Below are 26,849 nucleotides of genomic sequence, written 5' to 3' on the forward strand. Positions count from 1 at the left end.
TGTAATACTGCCACTATGGTCTATAGAAAATATTTTCATTGCTGCACACTGCTATCCAACCAACATATTTAATAGAAGTTAATCAAGAGAAACAACATTACTTATAACCAGAACCTGCTATTATACATAATTTGAGGGAATAGGAGAGGATTGTGCAAAAGAAGAATGTAGAGTTCTTGTTTAAAAGTTATTAAGAATTTCAAGACGATGATAGCAGAGCACTAAACCAAGTGTGCTACCCTTGTAAGTGTGGGAACCTGTATAAATTCACAGGCCACATGCCCATGAAGTTGGCCTTACTTATAATCAAGCTTTAGTGTTGCAAAGTATTAGAGGCATCCTTGATCTTAGAACAGAAGATAATTATTTAATTCCATTGGTTTTAAGACCAAAATGGCCTTCCTTAATAGGAATTTCCCCAAGATCTTTTGCTGTGAACTTGTATTTAACTTGAGACTATAGAGAAGGAATAAAAACTGATTGTACTTACTTTGTCTGAATTTGAAAATCTGTAATACTTAGGTGGCTAAGCAAAGACATAATCACCTAACTTGAAATATTTAGGATAACTCTGCAACAAGTAATATATTTATTTTAAATAAAATTAAAAGGATTATTTTCCATGCTTAATAGACTTTAGGTATAAATTTTTATATATTTATAGTTTTGAAGAATTCTTTATTAAACTTTCCCTATGTTTCTGTAATTATTATAGTTGGGATTTATTATTTGTGTCAAATACAGTACATATATACCTAATATAAACATGTATTTGTACATATAGAATTCAAAACCATAAAAATTTGATTTTAATAATATACATAAACAAGAAAAAGAATAAAAAACAATTTAAATAGCCTAAAATGCTGCCTTTTAAAGTTAATTTTTGAAGGAAAATAAAATTTTAGAATAACAACTAAATGCTAAGACAAAATCGTTCATGAAAGTACAGACAGGAGAGTAGCAGTAGTGGGTTCCTGCATACTGAAAGAACAGAGAAAAGAGAGGAAGATGAATATAAGGAACCAGCTGAAAGGGTTAAAGGACAAGAATTAGAATTAATTATCAGAATTAATAATAAATGACTGAAAAAGAAGGGCATAGAGACATTATATTAGGTATAATATGAAAGAAAAGTGTAAAGATAACGTAGATTTGATACATAAGATTAAGAATGCTTCTTTTTCTAGAAATTCAAAAGATAACATGTTCTATGGGGTTGTTTTAAAGCCTCTACAAAATTGTTATTTAAAAGGTTTAATTTTTAAAGAGAATTCATTAGGTGCAAGTAAATTCTCAAAGAAAAATAAATCATTCTACCAAAAAGACACATGCACCTATATGTTCACTGCAGCACTATTCAGAATAGCAAGGACATGGAATCAACCTAAATGCCCATCAACACTGGACCGGATAAAGAAAAAGTGGTCCACATACACCATGGAATACTACACAGCCATAAAAAATGAAATCATATCCTCATGGCTACATTATCCTAAGCAAATTAACACAGGAACAGAAATCCAAATACCACATGTTTTTGCTTATAAGTGGGAGCTAAATATTGGCACACAGGGATGCAAAGATGGGAACAACAGACACTGGGAACTGCTAGAGAGAGAGAGGCAGGAAGGGGAAAAAGTACTTTAAAATTATCTATTGGGTACTACGCACAGTATCTGGATAGTGGGATCAGTCATATCCCAAACCTCAGCATCATACAATACACCCATGTTAAAATCCTGCACGTGTACCCTCAAACCTAAAATAAAAGTTAAAAATTGTAATAAAGGTATGCCTAACTAGCACAACATTAAATTAAAAAGTAAAACATAAAAATTACTTCAACAACACAAATTAAATCCACAAAAGTTCTAAAAAGTCATTCTTACTTACAATTGGCATTGGTCACCTTTTATTCCTTTAGTTGTGCAGAAACATTTTCCTGTGTGCAGATGACAGATATTTGCATGGCCACTGCATGTACAAACTGTAAGTCAAAACCGAAATGATATTGAATATTCTACATCACAAACATGCACATTTCACATTTCAAGTATTATTATTACCTTATTTTTATGTCCTGTAACTACCTCTTGCCATACAAAAACTAAGGTTACCAGATAGTATAAATTATTTTTAATTAAAGGGAAGTAAATTCACTTTTCTGAAAATTTTGTGAAATTCCTTAAAGTCATTGGGGGATATCCTGAAGTCTACTGTGGATGTACGCATTTATCTAATTCTTCTTTGGGCATCTCTCCATTTTTACTTTGGTATATTTCTTTAATAAAGTGAGTTTCAAAGCGTTAGTGCCAGAGCTTTGGACTCAAACAGCTTGGGTTCAAAATTTACATCTAAAATCGCTATATGACCTTGGACAATTTACTTAACCTGTTTATGCTTAATTTCTTCATCTGCAAAAGAAGAATAACAGCACTTAGCTTTCAGGATTGATGTGAAAATTAAATGAGGTAATGTAATTTAAGACACCTAACATATTGAGCACTAATAATTGGCAGATATTACTTCCACTGTTATTACTACTGCTAAGAATAATAAAAATATAGCTGCAGATTGTGTTTTAAAAAAGAACATCTATTTATTTCCTCTAAATTCACCCTTTTAAGCTTCTGAGATCATCCTCGTCCTTTTAGAGTGTCCTTTTAGATCATCATTTTAGAGTACTAGACAAAACTTTCCATTTTGTAAAGGTTGCATGATTAATTTGGTTCATATAAACTTGTCTCCTTTTCTTACTTTGCAATCCTTTCTTAAACAGCACTGTTCAATTATTTAGGTCATAAACCTCACACTCTATTGTGTCCAATATCCAGTCAATTGGTAGATTTTAATTTCTACATGTATAATCTTTCTTGTATCTGACCCCTCCTTTTCATTCTAACAGCCACTGCAAAGTATTGTCATCCACTTTCTCTTACTGACAACAATATAATCACATGGCAGATATCTTTGCCTTCAGTATTTCTAGGTTACAATTAATTCTTTAATCCAATAACACATTCTAAAGAGACAAGGCTGACAGTGTCACTAACCCTTTCGACAACACCTAATGAGAACTACTGCTGTTCTTGTACACTACCAGTTAGCTAAACCATTCTATTGACAAAAATGAAGTGATATGGTCTTTTCCTGAATTGTATAGACATATTAAACTAAGTGAATGAGTCAAAATTTCCCAATGTTCAACTTTTTCATTATTTTTCTTCCAGTATCAATAGTAACTCTAACATATATGCTAATGAATTAATAAATGCAAACAAATGTAACCAGATAATCATATTGCTAGTTCAATTGAGTCTCTGAGAGAAAATAGATACTGTATACCCAAGTGAAGTATAAGACCAATATGAACATTTTCAAAAGAAGAGACTAAAACAAAAGTTCAAAACCAGTAATCTTTGAACCAGATAGTGTCAATAAAAGAGTCAAAAAGAGTGAAAGGGGGAAAGATTGGATGAGGATTATCAGAAAAGTCCATTTCAGTGTTAGTAATCCAGTCTTCTGCCTGCCAAGGGAGTGGTTGTCTGTCCTCTCACACAAGCCTAATGAGTGGGACTTCACAGAAGTTTTTGAAGAGTCTGCTGTGGGTCCCCTTAAAATCTAGGTGGCATATTAGAGGAAATTCTGAATTAGGTGTGACCAGCTATGGCTATTTAACCAAGGTGGAAGGACAAATAGAAACAGTTACTTTTAGGAAGTATTTGTACTAACACTGAAGTCAAGGAAAAGAAAGTATGTTTCTTCCAGCTAGCCAGCATCTACTTAATATTCTGACCAAGAGGACTGCCTGGAAGCACTGGAGGACTTCAACTGAAAACCGAAGTAAAAGTTGCCAGAACAGGAAGAAAGTATGTGTCTCCCACACAACACGAGAATTGCATCTAGAAAGGTCAAGACTCAGAAGAGCTCCCAAAGACACCCATGTGAGAATAGATCAGCCATTGTGCATCTCTCACACAGAGGACCTTAACTAAATATGACAACTATTCTTCACACATAGACTGTAATTTTCTCCTCTCCCCTAGAAAGATCAAAAAAATTATTGAGCCAGGAAAGGAGGAAAATCCTAGGTTAAGAATGAAAGAACTTATAGAATAGAGGAAAAGAGAAAATTTGGCTTCAAAATATGTTCAGAGTTCTTACTTTTATCTGATCTAGACAATTTTAATTATTTACTTACACACGTGTTTGCAAATTAAATTCTCTGGAGTTCCTTATATTAACTAAGAGTGAATCTGAGATTTCATACAAGATCAAGGGAAAAATGTATTGCACAGAATATATTTTAAAGGGTCAGTGACAGAGAAAACTGTTGTATTTTGATTATACTCTATGTCTTGCTTGGGAATGATATAAATTACGTCTATATAAGAAAAAATCTAAAAAAAGTAAATACTGCTCATTATTTTTGTGAAGACAAAAGATTATGGTGGTGATTTTAAATAGCATGTACATTTTCTTCTTATAAAACTTAGTAATTTATATAATGGAACAATTAAACTATCTAATTTAAGGACTAGATTTCTAATGCTACTACTTGTATCGATCTGTGTGTTGCTCCTTTAACCTATCTTACTGCCTCTTCCTACCAGAAGTAACCACTAGCCTAAATTTTATGTTTATCAATTCCTTGTTTTTAAAAACCAGCATATATAAATCATTTATAGTATTTAACTTGCCATTAGCAAATGAAGATAACTGCAACAAATTTCTAAAAATAGTATCATACAATGAGTCCTGATGACAATACAATTAAGTCAACAATGAATAATAAACAAATAAAGCTCTACTAAAACCCCCATATATCTGGATTAAAAAAAAACTCTAGAGGAGTGATGTTAGGAAGATAGTGGAATAAGACTTTCTAGTGTTCATCTCTCATAGAAACATCCATTTGAAAAACTATCCATGCATGAAAATACCTTCCCAAGAGCTAAGGAATCCAGGCAAGAGATTATGCCACCTTACTGCAGTCCGAAAGAAAAAAAAAAATGCATTGAATAGGGTAGAAAAGCCAGTTTAACATTATCCATATTACCCCCCCACAAGCCCAAGCAGCACAACACTGAGCAAGATACCCCCAAGTCAGGGAAGAATGAAATAAGCACTCAACTTTTCACTGGACTGCAACACCAGACCTGCCTCACTGAACTCAGGGCCAGGCATGACCCGACAGTCCCAAGATCCATGCTGACCATTGCAGTATCAGAATCCAGACCCATCCCACTACCAGACTAGTACCGGCATTGTCAGGCTCCAGGCCTCAACACAATAAAGGCCATATATTCCACAATTACTTTTGCATCAACCTATGATATGCCCACAGCTAACATCATACTGAAAGGCAAAAAGTTTAAAGCTTTTTTCTATAATCAAAAAGAAGACAAAGATGTCCACCTTTACCACTTCTGTTCAATGTAGTACTAAAAGTTCTAGCCACAGCAAACAGACAAAAAGAAGAAATAAAGGGCATCCAAATAGGAAATTAAAAAGTTAATTAAAAAGTTAAATTGTTTCTGTTTGCTGATGACATGATCTTGTCTACAGAAAACCCTGAAGATTCCACCAAAAATATGTTAGAACTGATAAAGAAGTTCAGTAAAGTTGCAGAATACAAAATCCACATACGAAAATCAATAATATTCCTTCACACTAACAATGAACTAACTGAAAAAGAAATTAAGACATCAATCCCATTCATGAGAGCATAAAAAATACTTTGAAGTAAATTTAACCAAGGACTTAAAATATCTAAATGCTGAAAACCACAAAACATTACGGAAAGAAATAGTGAGTGACTTATATAAATGGAAAGGTAGCCTATGCATGGATTGGGATAATTAGTATTGTTAAAATGCCCATGCTACCAAAAGTAATATACTAAGTCAATGCAATTTCTGACAAAATGCCAATGGCATTTTTCACTGAAAGAGAAAAAGCAATTTTAAAATTCATATGGAAATTAAAAAGATGCCCAGTAGCCAAAGCAATCTTGAGCAAGAATAAAACTGAAGGCATCAAACTATTTGATCTCAAAATATACTACAAACCTATATTAAACAAAGCAGCATAGTACGAACATAAAAGGAACATCAACCAAAGGAACAGAATATAGAGCCCAGCAATAAACCCAAGCACTGACAATCTACTGATTTTTGACAAAAGTGTCAAGAACACACAATGGAGAAAAGATAGTCTCTTGAATAAATTATGCAGGGAAAACCAGATATTCACATGCAAAATAATGAAATTAGACCCTTATTTGATACACAAAAATCAACTCAAAATGCACTAAAGACTTAAAGGTAAGACCCAAAACTGCAGAAGAAAACATAAGGGAAATGCTACATGACAGTGATCTGGGCAAAAATTTCTTGGTTTTCCCAAAAGCACATGCAAAACAAAAGCAAAAATAAACAAATGAGACTGCATCAAACTAAAAATCTTAAGCACAACAAAGGAAATATTAATAAAGAGACAATCCACATTTGGGAGAAAATATTCACAACCCATACATCTGGTAAGAGGCTAATATTCAAAATACATAAGAAATTCAAGCAACTCAATAGCAAGAAAACAAAGAACACAATTTTAAAATGGACAAAGGACCTAAATAAACATTTTGTAAAAGCAGACATACAAATGGCTAATAGGTATATGAAAAACTGTACACTATCACTAATCATTAGGAAAATGTAAATTAAAATGACAATGAGTTATCACCTCACACCTGTTTAAATGGCTATTATCAAAATGATGAAATTTAACAAATGCTGGCAGGGATGTGCAGAAAAAGGAACCATATGTACTGTTGGTGAAAATTTAAAGTAACAGTCATTATGAAAAGATTTTGCAATGTCATCTGAAAAGTAAAATTACAATTACCATATGGTCCAGTAACTCCTCTTCTGGGTATATATCCAAAGGAAATGAAATCAGTATGCCAAAGAGATAGTCGTACTCCTGAGTTCACTGCAGCATTATTCACAATAGCTAAGATATAGAGGCAACCTAGGTGTCCATCATTGGATGAAATATATATATACACACACACATTTGAATACTATTAAGCTTTTTGTTTTTGAGATGGAGTCTTGGGCTGAAGTGCAATGGCGCAATCTTGGCTCACTGCAACCTTCACCTCCCAGGTTCAAGCGATTCTCCTGCCTCAGCCTCCCGAGTAACTGGGATTACAAGCACCCGCCACCACTAATGCCCGCCTGTCTAATTTTTGTATTTTTAGTAGAGATGGGGTTTCACTATGTTGGCCAGGCTGGTCTCGAACTCCTGACCTCGTGATCTGCCATCCTCGGCCTCCCAAAGTGCTGCTGCATCTGGCCTCAGCTTTTAAAAAGACAAGATGAATTAATGCTAAATGAAATAAACCAGGCACAAAAAGACAACTACTACATGATCTCAATTATATGTGGGATCTAAAAAATACCAAATTCATAGAAGAGAGTAGAATGATGATTACCACAAGCCAGGGTTAGGAGCGGTGGAAGGGGAAAGAGGAAAGGCTGATCAAACAGTACAAAATTTCAGTTAGGAGGAATAAGCTTTAGTAATCTACTGGACAGAATGTATATTTCAAAATTACTAAGAGTAGATTTTAAATGTTATTAACACAAAAATAATTAGCTTAGTTTCATCCTTCCAAAATGAAAACATATATCAAAATGCCACATTTTACCCCACAAACACATAATACATATAATTATTATTTGTCAATTAAAAATTAAAAATAAAATTCAAAACATAAAGAACAAAGGTGAGTAATGGAACAAAAATACAAATCTGCATAAATCTATATTTTTTTTTAATTAAAGAGCAGAGAAACACATCACAGAGAAATAAGCACAACAAATATAATATGATACACATTATAAATAATGTGTATATATAACATAAATGAGAAAAAATAACCTATCAATAATAACAATGAAGATAAATAGGCTTAACTTATCTATTTTGTCTCATAAAGCACAACCAACTACATGCTCTAAATTAGAGCCACATTTAGAACCAAGTGACTCAGAAAAACTAAAAATAAGAGATAGAGAAGGTTTACCAGGCAAATGAAACAGTAAGATTGCAGAGATTACAAACCTGGTATCAATTAAATTAAAATAAAACTTAAACCAAAAAAGCAGTAAATATGACAAAGACCATTTTAGTACCAAAGCTAAAAGTCACCACGAATATATAACAGTTATGAATATTTCAGTGACAAATAACAAAGCAACTATGTTTACAAAGCAAAATCATAGAAGATATAAGGAGTAAGGAGACAAATAAAAAGACTTTAGCACACCACACCTAGCAGAAAGCAGCACACCACTCTTAGTACAAAACAGTAGATATAAAATATGAAAAACTGTAAAAGGCCTAAAGAAAATAATCACTAAATTAGATATTATAAGATAGCTGAATAGATTCCAAGCTTATGCCTTGATACCAAAGAATACGCCTTCTTCCCAACTACACATAAAACATTCACAAAACATAATCATGTATTATGTCACAGGAAAACATCAGTACCTTACACAAAGTGGTAACGACACTTAATCACATAATAAAACTAAAAATTTATAACACAAATTTCCTTCAAAAGTGATGATGACAATACTATATATCATAGCGTAAGTAGTAGATTTATAGTAGTGATACGAGTGATCAGATCCACAATAGCCAATAAGTGGAAGCAACCCAAAGGCCCATCAACTTACGAATGATAAAATATCCATACAATGGAACATAATTCAGCAATGAAAAGAAATAAAGTACTAATACATGCTACATAGATGAATCTAAAAAAAAATGCAGTGAAAAAAAGCCAAACACAAAAGATTACATATTACATGATTCAATTTATAGGAGATACCTAAAACAGGTAAATCCATAAAGTCTGAAAGCAGATTTGTAGCTGCCCAGGGCTGGGTTGTTTAATGATTATGGGTTTTCTTTTGCAGTGATGGAAATGGTTGGAAACTGATACAGGTGTTGGCTGTACAACACTGGAATGTCCTAAATGCCACTGGATTGTAGATTTCATAATAATTTTGTGTTACCTGAATTGAACGTCAATAGAAAACAATTATATTAATAGAGTAATAACCTGCAACTAGAAATTGAAATTAACATTTGTTGGGGTTCAATCAGGCTGGTAGGAAAAATATTAGAGATAGTTATAGAGATGGACACAAATCTTGAAAGGCCAAGAAGTTTGCATAGCTTCGGTAATAGAACTGGATAAAGGCAGCCTGGTCCCTTTACCTTTAAACAAATTAAAGTAGCAACAAAGGAAGGCACAGTAGTTTACCTAGCTAGCTTGTTTATTTTAAGACTAAACTTTGATGAATACCTTGGGTGCTTAAGTGCTTTTTACTGGAGAAGTCCACAATGTCAATTACCTTCTACCGGTGTTGACTCAAGCCTTTGTTAATCAGTCTTACTGAATAAATGCGAGTCTCACTAGCTGATCAAGGCAGTCTCAACTGTTTACAGTCATCACTGGGGAGTCTGTAAGCAGCTTGAACACCCTCAACTGGATTGGCAAAGCAGAATATCTGTGGGTCAAGTATACGTTATTCATCTGTCGCCAGGTCAGGGATCTGCAAGGAACACACCCCCCCGCAGCTGGTGCCCCCGTGAAAGGAGCGCTGCCGCAAACATTAATATCATTTATTAGCAACAAGTTGTGAAATATTTAGAGACAAATATAACAAAATATGAGCAAGCTCTATACACTGACAACCATATCTACTGAAAGGATTTTTAAATATCTAAATAAATGGATATGCCATGCACATGAATTGGAAAACTACATATTGGTAAAGTATCATTTCTCCCAAAATTTATGTAATAAATTTTATAAAATGTCAATAAAATTCCAGCCAGTTATTTTTGTAGAGACTTGCAAGCTACTTCTAAAACTTATACACATCTTAAAACATGAAGGAAAAAAAGCATTTAAAAAAGACAAAGAAGACTTAAAAGACATAATTTCAAGATGTGCTTTAAAACCATAGCAATTAAGAAAGTTTGGTAATGACATTAGGCCAAAGAGAGTGATCAATGGACCAGAATAGAGAAGACAGAAGCAATCCTACACATGTTCCATCAATTTAGTTTTCAACAAATGTGCTAAAGTAATTCAATGAGAAAAGAACTGCCATTTCAACAAATGGTGCTAGAACAACTGGATATCTGTATGAGAAAAAAAGGAACCAGTATCACAACTTCACATTACACACAAATTTTACTCAGAATTAATCACAAATTTACATGTAAGAGTTAACACCATACAATCTTTGGAAGAAAAAACAGAGAAAAAATATTTGCATCCTTGGGGTAGGTAAAGATTTCATGCATGTGACACAAAAAGTATAAAATACCAAAAAAAAAAACATAATTTATCAACTTTAAAATATCTTCATTTTATAAGAAGATACTCTTAATAAAATGAAAAGTGAAGTCACAGGCTGAGGGAAATATTCACAATCCATATATCTGAGGGAGATCTTCTATGTGAAATATTATAAGACCTCTAAAAATTTAACAGAAAGAAGAAAAATAGCCCAGTTTTTAAAAGTGGACAAAAGATCTGGATACTTCATACACACAAGCAGAAAAGATAGACAACTTGCTAATAAACACATGAAAAGATATTTAATGTCCTTAGCCAACAGACAAATATAATTGTAAATCAACAAGACATACCATCAAACACATATTATAATAGCTAAAATGTAAAAAGATTGACAATACTAAATGTTGACAATAAAATGAAACACTAAAATCCTCATAAACTTCTGGCAGAAATATGCAATGATACAATTACTTTGAAAAACAGTTTGACAATTTCCTATAAGGTGACACATACGTTTATAAATTTATGATAGTACAAAAAGCAATTCCACTCTGAAGTATTTACCCAAGAGAAATGCAAGACATGCACACATACACTTACACATAAATATTAACACATATTAACACTAATATTGTAAGTTACAATATTAATAAATAATATTGCTACTTACGAACTAGAAACAAACCAGGTGTGATGGAATAAACAAAATGTGGTATATCCAGACAATAAAATACTACTCAGCAAAAAAAAAGAGAGAAATTAAAAATGCTGAGTGAAAGAAATCAGAAAAGAAAGTTCTATTTAATTTTATGTATGCAAAACTTTAGAAATAACAAATACAGTCTCTAGCAAGGATCATCAAACTATAGCCCATGAGCCAAATCTAGCTTGTCTTTTATTTTTGTATGACCCATGAGCTTAGGGTAGATTTTTTAAATGTTTAATGGTTGAAGAAAAAAAAATGAAGAAAAAATGCATAACATGAAAATTTCATGAAATTCAAATTTCAGTGTATATGAAATAAGTTCTTCTGGAATACAGCCACATTCATTTGTTTAGATACTATACATGACTGCTTTCATTTTATAGAAGCAGAGTTGAGCTGCTGCACACAGGCCAAATGGCCCAAAAAGCATAAAATATTTTCTTAAAAGAAAAAAAAAATCCTTATATTTGTGACCAAAAAAATTAAAAAGCAGACAGTATTTGGCTGCACCTTGGGGCAGGTGAGGAAGTGATGGGGAGGAGATACAATGGAAACTTTTGGGGTGAAAAAAATGTGTATCTTGATCATGGTAGTGATTTCTTGGATATAGAGAATTTGACAACATTTATCCAAGGGCACTTTTAAAGAACATGCATTTACTATTTATAACTAATTCTATGAAGATAAAATATATATAGTTATGACAACATGATGTTCCTTGGTAGGGAATTGAGAAAAGTTAATATATTTACTTCCATTTGTTTTGCATAGGTTTTGCATCTTTTAGTCCCTTAATGACACAAACTCATACTTTTTCAAATATGAAATGAAGATAACACTAATTAAATAATTTTAATTTTAAGACCTGTACTGTTAGATTATGCCTATTTATAAATGCAAAACAATATATTTTAAATTATGTTACTTTTTGATATTTTCCTTGCTTCTCAGTCGATATCAAGTCAGCTCAAGTGCAATTACTTAAAGAGCATCAAAGAAAGTAAAACTTACATAAAATAAACAAAACTGCATTTTTTCTGAGACTGTATTTGGAAAAGGTAACTAAATTTTACAGTATTTGAACATACATCATGCTGTCTTTACTTCATTTATTTTGTCAACAAATATATATTATCTTACTTTGTAAAGTAGCATAATTTGTTATAAATAACATTTTGTGATAGGTGCCTCACATATCCAATTTAAAATATATTTCTGAATATTTGTATATTTTTGGAAGCAGCACCAAGTATGATATATTCGATGCTGAATTTTGCAATTTTCTTATGTGACCCTTGATTTGGAAAGGTATCAATCTTATGCCAATAGCACAACTGGAAATTTTTCATTGATATTACATTCAATTTTATAAATATAAACTTACAAACATAAATGTAGTAAGGGGAAAATGTCTGCAAGTCTTATACACATATACAAATATCTAACTATACACATAGTTAATATAGCATGCATGTTACTTTTCTGAAATTACATACAGACACAAACCATACAGACACATAAAGATATGAAGATTTTCTCACCCAGTCATAATTATCTTTTTTTTTTTTTTTTTTTTTGAGACGGAGTCTGGTTCTGTCACCCAGGCTGGAGTGCAGTGGCGCGATCTCGGCTCACTGCAAGCTCCGCCTCTCGGGTTCACGCCATTCTCCTGCCTCAGCCTCCGGAGTAGCTGGGACTACAGGCGCCAGCCACCGCGCCCGGCTAATTTTTTGTATTTTTTTAGTAGAGACGGGGTTTCACCGTGGTCTCGATCTCCTGACCTCGTGATCCACCCGCCTCGGCCTCCCAAAGTGCTGGGATTACAGGCGTGAGCATGTGTTTTAATCAGGAATGAAAGAGGAGACATCACTATCAACTTTACAGAAATCTTCAACAAAATATTAGCAAAGCAAATTTAGGAAAACATATTAAAAGATTCCGACCATGATCCAGTGGGCTTTATCCTAGGAAAATAATGTTGGTTTCACATACAAAAATCAGTAAATGCAATGTACCACACTAAAAGAAAAAAGACCAGTAGAGAAAAAAAAAAAGAAAAAAAAAAGAATAACCAAATAAATACGGAAAAATTATTTTGAAAAATCCAATGCTCTTTCATCATTAAAAATACTCAACTAGAAGTAAAAAGAACTTCCTCTCTATTTCTATTAAACCCACATGATACTGGCATAAATATACAATGCATATCAATGGAATGAAATTAAGAGTCCCAAAACAAACCATTACATTTATGGACAATTGATTTTTGACAAGGGTGCACAAATATGGGTACTTGATAAATAACAGGGTCATTTTTTTAAAAACTCATATCTAACATGCTTAACAGTAAAAAACAGAATCTTTTCTCCCACTGCAATCAGGAACGAGACATGGATGCCTGCTCTTGCCACTTATTTTCATTATTGTACTGGAGAGTCTTATCAAATCAAGTAGCTATTTAAAAAAAAAAGCAAAGAAAAGAACTAAAAGTATCCAGACGGGAAAGGAAGAAGTGAAGCTATCATTACTCACATATGACATGATCTTAGATAGCCTAAATAATCCACAAAAAGTCTATTAGAACTAATAGATTAATTAAGCAAGGATACCAAATCAATGTTTAAGCAGGATATAAAATCAATGTATAAAAGTCTATTGTACTTCTATACACTAGCAATAAACAATGTGAAAATGAAATTAAAAAAACAATTTCATATAAAATAGCATTAAAATAAAATTCTCATGAAATAATTTAATAAAAGTACAAGATGTACTGTAAAAATTATAAAATGTTTAAAAATTAAAGATGGTATAAATAAATTGAAAGACAGCCCATGTTCATGGATAAGAAGAATTAATATTGGTACGATTATTTATAAATTTACTCTATAGATTTCATGTAATCCTTACCAGAATCTGGGCTGTCTTCTTTGTAGAAAATGACAAGCTGATTCTAAAATACACATATAATTACAAGGAGTCTCAAATAGCCAAAAAATTTCTAAAAGAAGAATAAAGTTGGAGGACTCAGCCATCCCAATTTCAAACATTACTACAAAGTAACAATATTAAAACTACATAATACTGGTATAAATATAAAATGTGTATAAGCAGAAGAAAATTGAAAGTCCAAAAATAAACCATTACACTTATGGCCAATCGATTCTTGTCAAGGGTGCCAAAATAAGTAAATGGGGGAATAACAGCCATTTCAACAAATGATGGCAGGACAACTAGATATGCACATGTTTAAAAAAAAAATAGAGTTAGACTCCTACACATCAGACCACGCCCTAAACATCACTCAAAATATATAAGACACCTAAATATAAGAGTTAAAATTATAAAGCTCTATACAAAAATGTATAAATAAAACTTTGTGACCTTGAATTAGGTAATTGTTTTAGTACTAGGAGCACATAAGAAACAAAAATATAAATTGGACTGGATCAGCCTTTAAAAATACTGTGCTACAAATGATACCATCAAAAAAATAAGAGGACAATAAAGAATGGAATAAAATTTTTGCAATTTGTATTTCTTAATTGTATCCAGAATATAAAGAACTCTTCTATTGAATAATAAAAAGTTGGCTCGGCACGGTGGCTTGCACCTGTAATCCCAGCACTTTGGGAGGCCGAGGGGGGCGGATCACCTGAGGTCATGAGTTTGAGACCAGCCTAGCCAACATGGTGAAACCCCATGTCTACTAAAAATAAAAATAAAAAAATAGCTGGGTATGGTGGCATGCACCTGTAGTCCCAGCTACCCAGGAGGCTGAGGCAGGAGAATCACTTGAACCTGGGAGGCAGAAGTTGCCGTGAGTCGAGGTAACGCCACTGCACTCCAGCCTGGGCGACAGAGTGAGACTCCGTCTCAAAAAATAGTAATAATAAAAATAAACAAAAAACAAAGATAAATGCCCAACTAAAAAAAGTCCAGCAAAATATCTGAATATCCCAAAGAAGATTATTCCAAAGAAGATTTACAAATGACTGATAAGCACAGAAAAAGATATTTAAAATCATTACTCATTAGGGAAATGCAAATCAAAACTCCAATGAGATCACTTCACACATACTGGGATGGCTATAATAAAAAGGACAGATAATAGTAAGAGTTTGTGGAATGTGGAGAAATAGAAACACATATGAACTGCTGGTCAAGATGCATAACGATGCAGCTATTCTTGGAAACAGTTTGGTGATGCATGAAAATATTAAACATAAAATTTACATATAACCCAGCAAATCTACTTCTAGAAATATATACCAAAGAGGATTTTTTAAATGTCCACAATAAAACATACACAGAATGTTCATAGCAGCATTATTCATAATAGCCAAAGAATGGAAATAGGTCAATGAAGAAACAAAATATGATATAGCCATATTTGAATTGGATAGTATAATTGAATTTTGTCTGCAATAAAAATTAGCAAAGTCCTGGTACATAATAGAACATGGATGAACCTTTATTATACTACATGAAAAAAGTCAGTCATGAAAGATCACATATTTGATAATTTCACTTATATGAAATTTCCAGAAGAATAAAACCTATAGAAATAGGAAGTAGATTATTGATTGCCCAGGGCTACCAGGGGCAGGGCTGGGGGACAAGGGAGGAAGGGGAATGGCTGCTAATGACTGAGGGCTTTTTAGAGAGGGGTGATGAAAACATTTTAAAGGTAGATTATAATTATGTTTGCATGACCCGGTGAACACAGTAAAAACAACTGAATTGTATACTTTCAAATGGTAATTTTTTAAATGTATGAATTATATTTTAACAGAGATATTTGAAAAATCATCAGTACTTATCATATTATGAAATACCGTAGAACACTAAGTTTCTTGCTAATTGCTTATGATTATTACCTTTGAAAAAACAGATGATTAAAATAAATACACACATCTCCATATGCATACATAAAATTACTTTTGGTACTACAGAGGTTTCTAAGAACCTGTTTTTCTACTAGAATACATTTTTACATAAAGGTATAAAGTTGGTCAGGCGCGGTGGCTCACACCTGTTATCCCAGCACTTTGGGAGGCTGAGGCGGGCGGATCACAAGGTCAGGAGATCGAGACCATCCTGGCTACCAGGGTGAAACCCCGTCTCTACTAAAAATATAAAAACAAAATTAGCCAGACATGGTGGCGGGCACCCATAGTCCCAGCTACTAGGGAGGCTGAGGCGAGAGAAGGGTGTGAACCCGGGAGGCGGAGCTTGCAATGAGCCAAGATCACGCCACTGCATTCCAGCCTGGGCCACACAGCGAGACTCCGTCTCAAAAAAACAAAAAAAAAGGTATAAAGTTTACTTCATAAAGAATATTTACATAAACCTACACAGTTTTTACATTAAGTTTGTAGAATTAACTGTGAGAACATAAGATATGAGAATTACAGAGTGAAACACAAGGCAGAGAACCGCGGGGAATAAAGGAAACTGTCAACAAGTAGTAAAGACACACCGTGATATATTAGTAATATGTAACTTCAAAAATAATGAATATATCATGACATCTTTTAATATTAATGGGCACAGTTTCATATTAATACTGTCTTATATTCAGAGTTACACTAAAATGATGCATATTAATATTTTAAAACTTGGATAAACCTTTCGTTTATCTGTTATGGCAAAACTGGATACTAGTTATGCTCGCCGCATTTCTTAAAAGAATTACCATTGTACAGTAACTTGAATAATTTCTAAAACAGTACCTTTTTGTGAGCTCATTTTGAGAGAATTCCCTTGTGGCACTCTATTTCAGAGTAAAATAGCACAAATGCATTTTAAATTCAATTGTTTAAAATTTATACTTCATGACAGTGCTGAAATTATTCTGTTGTTGTCAGCATTTGTGGCTATCCTTTTATGCTGAACCAGCACCTATGAAGGCATTATACAGTGGCCTTTGTTTAAAATTTTATATATGATGATGATTTTATAGTCTAGATATACACTAAAGGAACATAATGAGGCCACATATTTCTGCCCCCTAGAATATAAAGTTGCAGTATCAACTTATAAGCAAAACCAAACAATAAGGATAAAAAAGATGCAAAAATGTTACTGAAACAAGTTGTTTATTAAAAAAAAAACACTTTAGAAACATAAAACCAAAGAGTAGCCAATGGTAGTACCTGTTTCAAAATCAGTTTATGTTCCTATGCCCATTCCTTGCTATATCATTATTTCCTTGCTTGCATCATCATCACCTGTCATATGCTTGTAACAACCCCTAGAGGTTAGGATATCATGTAAATTTAATTTTCTTTGTAACCTTACAGCATAATTGTACTTAAAGAAATTTAATAGATATGTTATAGATTAAATTTCAAATATAGTAAGAATTCTAAAAAAGACAGAAGTTCCAATAGCCTATAATTTAAAATTCTATGCTTCAAAAACACTGGGGGACTTGGCTGATCTGTGCCACTGTGACAGGCTTGTTGGTCTTATCCCAAAGCAGATCCTGAACAGGTCCCCAATCTCAGCTCCAGCCCCCTCTCTGCTGTGGCCTAGAAACAATCCCACACACACAGGGAACTGCTGGGAGACTAACTCCTCTGCCACTGTGAGAAGCTTGACAGACTCAGTCCAACAGCACATCCTGGTACAGCCTTGGATCTTGGTCCCAGTATCTCTTATTTACAGTTGTAAAACAGTTCTGCCTAGTCAGGGTACCACTGGGAAACAAACCCATCTGAGTCCCCAGGACAGGCTTATCAATTTTAGTTCCACAGTAGAACCTGAAATGGCCCTGGATCTTGGGCCTGGCTCATCTTGACTGCAGCCTGAAATCAGTTCTGCCTTCCCAGGATCTACAGATGGGCGTGTCTATTACTGCCCCTACAGGCTAACCTGCTGACATTAGTCCCACTGTGGATCTTGAAACGGCCCTATAAATCAGTTGTACCCCCTGTCAACTACAATCTGAGAGCAGGTGTGCCCACCAAAGAACGTGCTGGTAAACACACATGTATGATACCCCAGAGACAGATATGAAAACCTTGGCCTCAGGTGTAGACCCTGAAGCAGCTCTGTGACTCAGTTCCAGTCCATCTTGGATACAGACCAGGGAAGTGCTGTCTGTCTGCTAAAGGACCCACCCAGAAATCCAGTAGCAGCCCTTACAAGAATGCAGAAGAAGCCATAGTAGTCCATATATGTGGTCATAGACCAAATGTCTGTTAACTCTGAACCCTCATCACAGTGTAAGCCCTACAAACCAAGGTCCTGGAGAGAGTGCAGTCCACCTAGGGACCGGAAGGAATTCCTACTTGCTAGAGCCCCAGTAGCAGTGTCATCAACCTCAGACCCTACTGCAGAAACAGCATCAGTCACATGAGCCAACTCCAATTCCATTCAACCATAATTCCAGAGGCAATTCCATCAGCCCAAGGACCCAACAGGAGAAAGACTTATAAAGACATATACAGACTGTCAAATATTGTAAGGATTGGAAGAGGTGTTTGCTCCTCAACTGTATAGACACCGGTGCAAGGCTATATAGTTAAGAAAAAATCAGAAAAATATGATACCACAAAAGGAAAGTAATAAAGCTTCAGTAACTAACACCCAAAAGTGGAGAAATACAAATTGCCTGAAAAAGAATTCAAAATAATACTGGTAAAGATGCTTTATGAGATGCAAGGAAACATAGATATTAATCCATTTTCACACTGCTGATAAAGACATACCCGAGACTGGGAAGAAGAATAGGTTTAATGGACTTACAGTTCCACATGGCTGTGGAGGCCTCACAATCACGGTGGAAGGTGAAAGGCAGTTTTTACAAGGTAGCAGCAAGAGAGAATGAGAGCCAAGTGAATGGGGTACCATCAGACCTCATGAGACTTATTCACTACTACAAGAACAGTATGGGAAAAAACACCGTCGTGATTCAGTTATCTCCCACTGGGTCCCTCCCACAACATGAGAAATTATGGGAGCTACAATTTAAGATGAGATTTGGGTAGGGACACAGCCAAACCATACCAATAATTAAATAAAATTATAAAAATAATGCATGAACAAAATGAGAAGCTTAGTAAGAAAATATAAACAATAAAAAGAACAGAAATCCAAGAGCTACAGAATATGGCAGAAATGAAAATCACAATAGAGTTTAAACAGCAGACTCAATCATACACAAGAAAAAACTTAGTGAACTCAAAGATAGATTGTTCGAAATTAACCAGTTAGAAAAACAAGCAAAAAATGATTCTTTCTAAAATGAAGAAAGCATAAGAAATCTACGTGACACCATCAAACATAAAAACATATGAATTATGGGATCACCAGAAGACGTGACAAAGGGGGAAAAAGTTTACTTACAGAAATACTGGCTGAAAACTTCCCAAATATTGGGAAGGTTACAGACATCCAGATTTCCAAACTTAAAAAAATCTCAAGTAAGATAAATCCAAAAAAGAATACTCTACGACATAACATAACAAAATTGTCAAAAGTCAAAGACAGGACTGGGTGGTTCATGCCTATAATCACAGCACTTTGAAAGGCTGAGGCAGAAGGATTGCTTGAGACCAGGAGTTCAAGATCAGCTTGGGCAATATAGCGAGACCCCATATCTTCGAAAACTAAAAAAATTAACTGGATGTGGTAGCATGTATCTGTAGTCCTAGCTACTTGGGAGGCCAAGGCAGGAGGATTGCTTGACCTAGAATTTGAAGTTATAATGAGCTATGATTGCACCACTGCACTCTAGCCTGGGCAACAAAGCAAGATCCTGTCTCAAAAATAAATAAATAAATAAAGTCAAAGACAGAGAATCTTCAGCAGTAAGAGATAACAGAATCATCACATTTCAAGGAATCTCCATAAGGCTATTAATGGAAATCCCTACCCCCTTTAAAAAAAACAACAACCTTACAAAACAGGAGGAAGAAGGATGATGTATTCAAATTGCTTACAGGAAAAAAACACCACCAAGACTTTTACATAAGCAAAGGTGTCCTTCAGAAGTGAAATAGAGATAAACACATTTCAAAACACACAAAAAGCTAAGAGAGTCCATCACCACTTGACCTGATTTACAATAAATACTAAAGGAAATTCTTCAATTTGAAATGAAAGTATAAGTAACAACATTAAAAATATGAAAATATAAAACCCACTAGTAAATGTGAATATACAGTCAAATTCACAATACAGTAATACAGTAACAGTGGTATATAAATCACTTTTAACTGTAGTATAAAATTTAAAAGAAAAAAGTATTAAAATATCTACAGTCATACTACATTTTCTAAAAACAATATAAAAAAGTTGACATCAATTACATAAAATGTAATGGAAAGGTGAAAAAGCATAGTTTTTGCATGTGATTAAATTCAAGTTATTATTAGCTTAAATCAGAATATTATATTTTATGTATGCTCAATGGTAATCATGAAATTAAAACCTCTAGTACATGCACAAAAGATAAAGAAAAAGGAATGAGAGCATACCACTATAAAAATATAACAAAACACAAAAGTAAAAAGCAAGGTTGGAGGAAAGAAACAAAAGAACTACAAAACAGTCACCAAACAATTAACAAAATAGCAAGATTAAATACTTATCAATAATTACTTTAAACTTACATGGATTAAATTTTCAAATAAAAAGACAGGTTAACTAACTGGATTTTTTAAATGATCGAACAACAGACTCCCTATAAGAGACAAACTTTAATATTAAAGGCACACATAGAAAGTGAAGGGATGGAAAATGATATTCCATGCAAAGAATAACCAAATGAGATCAGGGTGGCTATATCAGACAGAATAGACCTTAATCTAATGTATCGGTAGACACAAAGAAGGTCATTAGGTAATAAAAACAAGATCAACTCATTAAATGGATATAACAATTATAAATATATATGCACCAAAATCAGAGTACCTACGTATATAAAGAAAATATTAACAGATCTGAAAAGACAGATAGACTACAATAAAATAATAGTAAGGGACTTGAATACCCTTGCTTTCAACATTGAACAGATCATCCAGATAAAATGTCTATTAAAAAAAACACTGGATTTGACCTACAGTTTATATCAATGAACCTAAAAGACATATAAATAACATTCCATTCAACAACAACAGCATACACATTCTTCTCAAACACACAAGGAACTTTCTTCAGGATAGATAATATATTAGACCACAAAACAAGTCTTAAAAATTCAAGAAGACTGAAATCATGTGAAACATCCTTGCCAACCACAATGGTAGTAAATTAGAAATCAGTAATGAGAAGAAAATTTGAAAATTCACAAAGATGTGGAAATTAAACTACCTGTTCCTAAACAAAAAGAATAATTCAAATGAGAAACTTAAATATGCCTTGACAAAAATAAACATGGAATCACAACCTACCAAAAGCTATGGGTTGAACAAAACAATACTAATAGGGAAATTTATGCAATTAATGGCTACTTCAAAAAAGAAGAACATTCTCAAATAAACAGCCTAACTTTAGATCTCAAGAAACAAAGAAGAAGAAAGAAAAAGAAAGAAAAAAAGAATTAGGAGGAAGGAAGGAAGGAAGGAAGGAGAGATGAAGAAAAAGAAGAAGGAGAAGGAGAAGGAGAAGAAAGTTGAGTCCAAAGTGAACAGAAGGGAGGAGGAAATAATAAAAATCACTGCAAAATAAATAAATAAATAAATGAAATAGGAACTAGAAAAACAATAAAAAAGATCAATGAAACTAAGAGTTTTTTTCTTTGAAAAGATAAACAAAATTGACAAAGCATTAGCTAAACTAAGAAAACACAAAGAAGACTTATATGAAAAAAATTAAAGAAATATTACAACTAATATCATAGAGGATTATGAGACTACTATACACAATTTCATATCAACAAATAGAATCACCTATAAGAAATGAGTAAGTTTCTAGAAACATACAATCTACCAAAACTTAATCAGGAAGAAATAGAAAATATAAACAGAATCAAACAATTTAGAAGATTAAATAAATATTAAAAAGTCTACCATCAAAGAAAAGCTCAGATTCTGATGGATTCCCTGCTGAATTCTGCCAAACATTTAAAGAAGAATAAATATTAATGCTTCTGAAACTTTTCCAAAAACATTAAAATAGGAAATGTTTCCAAACTCATTTTTATACAGCCAGCATTACCCTAACCCTAAAGCCAGAAAAGAACACTAAGATAAAAGAAATTACCAGTCAATATCTCTAATAAACATAGATGAAAAAAATCAACAAAATATCATGAAACAAATTCAATCATTTCAATAATCCTTTAATGAAAAAAAAATCATTCATCAAGATCAAGTAAGATTTATCCCAGGGATGCAAGAATGGTCTAACATATGTAGATCAACAACTGTTATATACTACATTAAGAGAATGAAGACTAAACATCATGTAATATCAATAGATGTAGAACAACTATTTGACAGAATACAACATTCTTCCATGATTGAAAAAATGCTCAACAAATTAAGTATTGAATGTACTTCAACATAATAAAGAACTTAGATAAAAACCCATGGCTAACATCATACTCATTAGTGAAAAGTCAAAAGCATTTCCTCTAGAACAATAAATAAGACAAGGTTTCTGACACTCACCACTTCTATTCAACATAATACTGGAAGTCCTAGCCACAAAAATTAGAAAAGAGAAAGAAATAAAAGCTATCCAAATGTTAAAGAAATAAGTAAAATTGTCCCTGTTTGCAGATGATATGTTCTTACAGAAAACCCCAAAGACTCCATTAGAAATAACAAACAAATTCATTAATGTTCCAGGATACAAAATGAACATACAAAAATCAGCAGCATTTCTATATACTAACAGTGAACGCTCTAAAAACAAATTCAAGGAACAATCTCATTTATAATAGCTATGAAAAATAAAATACTTAGGAATAAATTTAACCAAAGAAGTGAATGACCTATATACTGACAATTATAAAACACTGACGAAAAAAGTTGAACAGGACACAAATGAATGGAACAATATCCTGTATTCATGAGCTAAAAGAATTAATTTTGTCAAGATGTCCATATTACCCAAAGTAATCTACTGATATAATGCAATCCCTATCAAAATGCCAATGGCATTTTAGCAGAAACAGAAAACACAACCCTAAAATTATTATGGAACCACAAAATAGCTCATATAGCCATAGCAATAATGAGCAAAAAGAACAAAGCTGGAGGCACCACACTATCTTATCTCAAAATAAACTACAAAGCCATAGTAATCAAAACACCATGATACCAGCACAAACGCAGACATATGACCAATGAAATAAAATAGAAAGACTAGAAATAAATCCATAAGCATACAGTCAATTGATCTTCAACAAAGGTGGCAAAAACATACAATAAGGAAAGGATAGCCTCTTCAATGACTACTGTTAGGAACACTGGATATTTACATGCAAAAGAATGAAAATGAAATTTTATCTTATACCATATTCAAAAATAAACTCAAAATGGATTAACGACTTAAAGGTAATCCCTGAAAATTATTAGAGAAAAACATAGGAAGCCTTATTGACATTACTCTTGGCAAAAATATTTTGAACATGGTCCCAAAAGCACAGACAATTAAAGCTTAAAAATAATAGACAAAAAAAATAGACAAATGGGATTGTTTCCAATAAAGAAGCTTCTGCAGAGCCAAAGAAGCAATCCACACAGTGAAGAAACAACTTATGAAATTGCAGAAAATATTTTCAAATCATATACCTGGATGAGGGGTTAACATCAAAAAATATAAAAGGAACTCAAACAACTCAATAGCAAGAAAACAAGTAACCTGATTTTTAAAATGGCCAAAGAACATGTATTAGCCCGTGTTCACACTACTGATAAAGACATATCCAAGACTGGGCGCAATTTACAAAAGAAAGAAGTTTAATGGACTCACAGTTCCACATGGCTGGGGAGGCCACACGATCGTGGCAGAAGGTGAAAGGTATGTCTCACATGGCAACAGACAAAAGAAGAGAGCTTGTGCAGAGAAACTCCCCTTTTTCAAACCATCGGATCTCGTGAGACTTATTCACTATCTCAAATAGCATGGAAAGGACCTGTCCCCATGATTTCATTATCTCCCACCAGGTCCTTCCCACAGCACATGGGAATTATGGGAGCTATAATTCAAGATGAGACTTGGGTGGGGACACAGCCAAACCATAACATTCTGCCCCTGGCCCCTACCAAATCGAATGACTTCACATTCCAAAACCAATCATGCCTTCCCAACATTCCCCCAAGTCATAACTCATTTCAGCATTAACTGAAAAGTCCACAGTCTACAGTCTCACCCGAGACAAGGAGAGTCCCTTCTGCCTATAAGCCTGTAAAATCAAAAGTAAGTTAGTTACTTCCTAGATACAATGGTGGTACAGGCATTTGGTAAATACAGTTGTTCCAAATTGGATAAATTGGCCAAAACAAAAGGGCTACAGGCCCCATCTAATTCCAAAATCCAGCAAGGCAGTCAAATTTTAAAGCTCCAAAATGATCTCCTATGACTCCATGTCTCACATCCAGGTTATGCTAATGCAAGAGGTGTGTTCCCACAGTCTTGGGCAGCTCTGCCCCTGTGGCTTTACAGGGTATAGCCTCCCTCTTGGCTGCTTTCACAGGCCAGCATTGAGTGTCTGTGGCTTTTCCAAGTGCAGGGTGCCAGCTGTTGGTGAATCTGCCATTCTGGGGTCTGGAGGATGGTGGCCCTCTTCTCACAGCTCCACTAGGCATCAGCCCAGCAGGGACTCTGTGTGGGGGTACCCACCCCACAGTTCCCTTCCACACTGCCCCAGCAGAGGTTCTCCATGAGTGCCCCACCCCTGAAGCAAACTTCTGCCCAGACATCCAGGCATTTCTATACATCCTCTGAAATCTAGGCAGAGGTTCCCAAACCTCAATTCTTGACTTCTGTGTACCCGCAGGCTCAACACCAAATGAAAGTTGCCACAGCATGGGGCTTGCACTCTCTGAACCCATGACCCAAGCTGTACCGTGGCCCCTTTTATTCATGGCTGGAGCGCCTGGGATACAGGGAACCAAGTCCCTAGACTGGACACAGCAGAGGGACCCTGGGCCTGGCCCACAAAAAATGTTTTCCTCCTAGGCCTCCTGGCCTGTGGTCGGAAAGGCTGCCTGAAAGTTCCCTGAGATGCCCTGGAGACATTTCCCCCCACTGTCTTGGTGATTAGCATTCAGCTCCTCAGTACTTATGCAAATTTCTGCAGCTGGCTTGAATTTCTCCTCAGAAAAATGGGATGTTCTTTTCTATTGTATTCTCAGGCTGCATATTTTCTAAACTTTTATGCTGTTTCCCTTTTAAAACTGAATGCCTTTAATAGCACCCAAGTCACTTCTTGAATTCTTTGCTGCTTAGAAATTTCTTCCACCAGATACCCCTAAATCATCTCTCTCAAGTTCAAAGTTCCACAAATCTCTAGGGCAGGGGCAAAATGCCGCCAGTCTCTTTGCTAAAACATAACAAGAGTCACTTCTGCTCCAGTTCCCAATGAGTTCCTCATCTCCATCTGAGACCACCTCAGCCTGGATTTCATTGTCCATATCATTATCAGCATTTTAGTCAAAGCCATTCAACAAGTTGCTAGGGAGTTCCACACTTTCCCACATTTCCCTGTCTTCTTCTGAGCCCTCCAAACTGTTCCAACCTCGGCCTGTAACCCAGTTCCAAAGTTGCTTCCACATTCGCAGGTATCTCTTCAGAAGTGCCCCACTTCTACTGGTAGTAATTTACTGCATTAGTCCATTTTGGCGCTGCTGATAAAGACATACTGAGACTGGGCAATTTATAAAAGAAAGAGGTTTAATGGACTTACAGTTCCACATGACTGGGGAGGCCTCACAATCACGGCAGAATGTGAAAGGCACATCTCACATGGTGGCAGACAAGAGAAAAGATTTTGTGCAGGGAAACTCCCCTTTATAAAACCATCAGATCTTGGGAGACTTGTTCACTATGACAAGAATAGCATGGGAAAGATCCACCCCCATGATTCAGTTATCTTCTACCAGGTCCCTCCCACAACACCTGGGAATTACAGGAGCTCCGATTCAAGGTGAGATTTGGGTGGGGACATAGCCAAACCATATCAGGACGTGAAAAGACACTTCTCAAAAGATTAAAAAATGGTCAATAAATATAGGAAAAGATACTCAACATCATTTATCATCAGGGAATAGCAAATTAAAACCATAGTGAGATACCACCTCACATCTGTTAGAATGGCTGTTATCAGTAAGACAAAAGATAACAAGTGTTAGAGGATGTGGAAAAAAGGGAACCTTTGTACATTGTTGGTGGGAATGTAAATTAATACGGCCATTATGGAATGTGGTATGCAGATTACTCAGAAAACTGAAAATGGACCTTTCATATGATCCAAAAATCCCACTACTGTGTATATATATACAAGGAAAATGAAATCAATTTTCAAAGAGACATATGCACTCCCCATGTTTACTGCAGCATTATTCACAATAGCAAAGATAAAAGATCAACTTAAATATCTGTCAATGGATGAATACTACCCAAAAGTGATCTACTCATTCAAGCCTCATCCTCTCACAAAACCCCAGTCCCCCTCACAGAATCCCTCATCCCTCTCACGGAATCCCACTGCCTTCACAGAATCCTATCCCCTTCACAGAACCCCCATCCCCTCATAGAACCCCCTTCCCCCTTGCAGAACCCCAA

General features: G+C 34.4%; 1 protein-coding gene across 4 annotated transcripts in view; it reads right to left on the reverse strand.

The window, feature by feature from the left end:
* Positions 1 to 26,849, reverse strand: part of ATRNL1 (attractin like 1) — an 861,353-nt gene that overhangs the window by 546,997 nt on the left and 287,507 nt on the right. For all 4 annotated transcript variants that reach the window (XM_055248210.2, XM_055248235.2, XM_055248225.2 and 1 more), the window contains one exon: positions 1,897 to 1,990. In XM_055248210.2, coding sequence (XP_055104185.1) covers positions 1,897 to 1,990 — 94 coding nt within the window. The remainder of the gene's footprint in view (positions 1 to 1,896; positions 1,991 to 26,849) is intronic.

Source organism: Symphalangus syndactylus, chromosome 2 (assembly GCF_028878055.3).
Source record: "Symphalangus syndactylus isolate Jambi chromosome 2, NHGRI_mSymSyn1-v2.1_pri, whole genome shotgun sequence".
NCBI lineage: Eukaryota > Metazoa > Chordata > Mammalia > Primates > Hylobatidae > Symphalangus > Symphalangus syndactylus.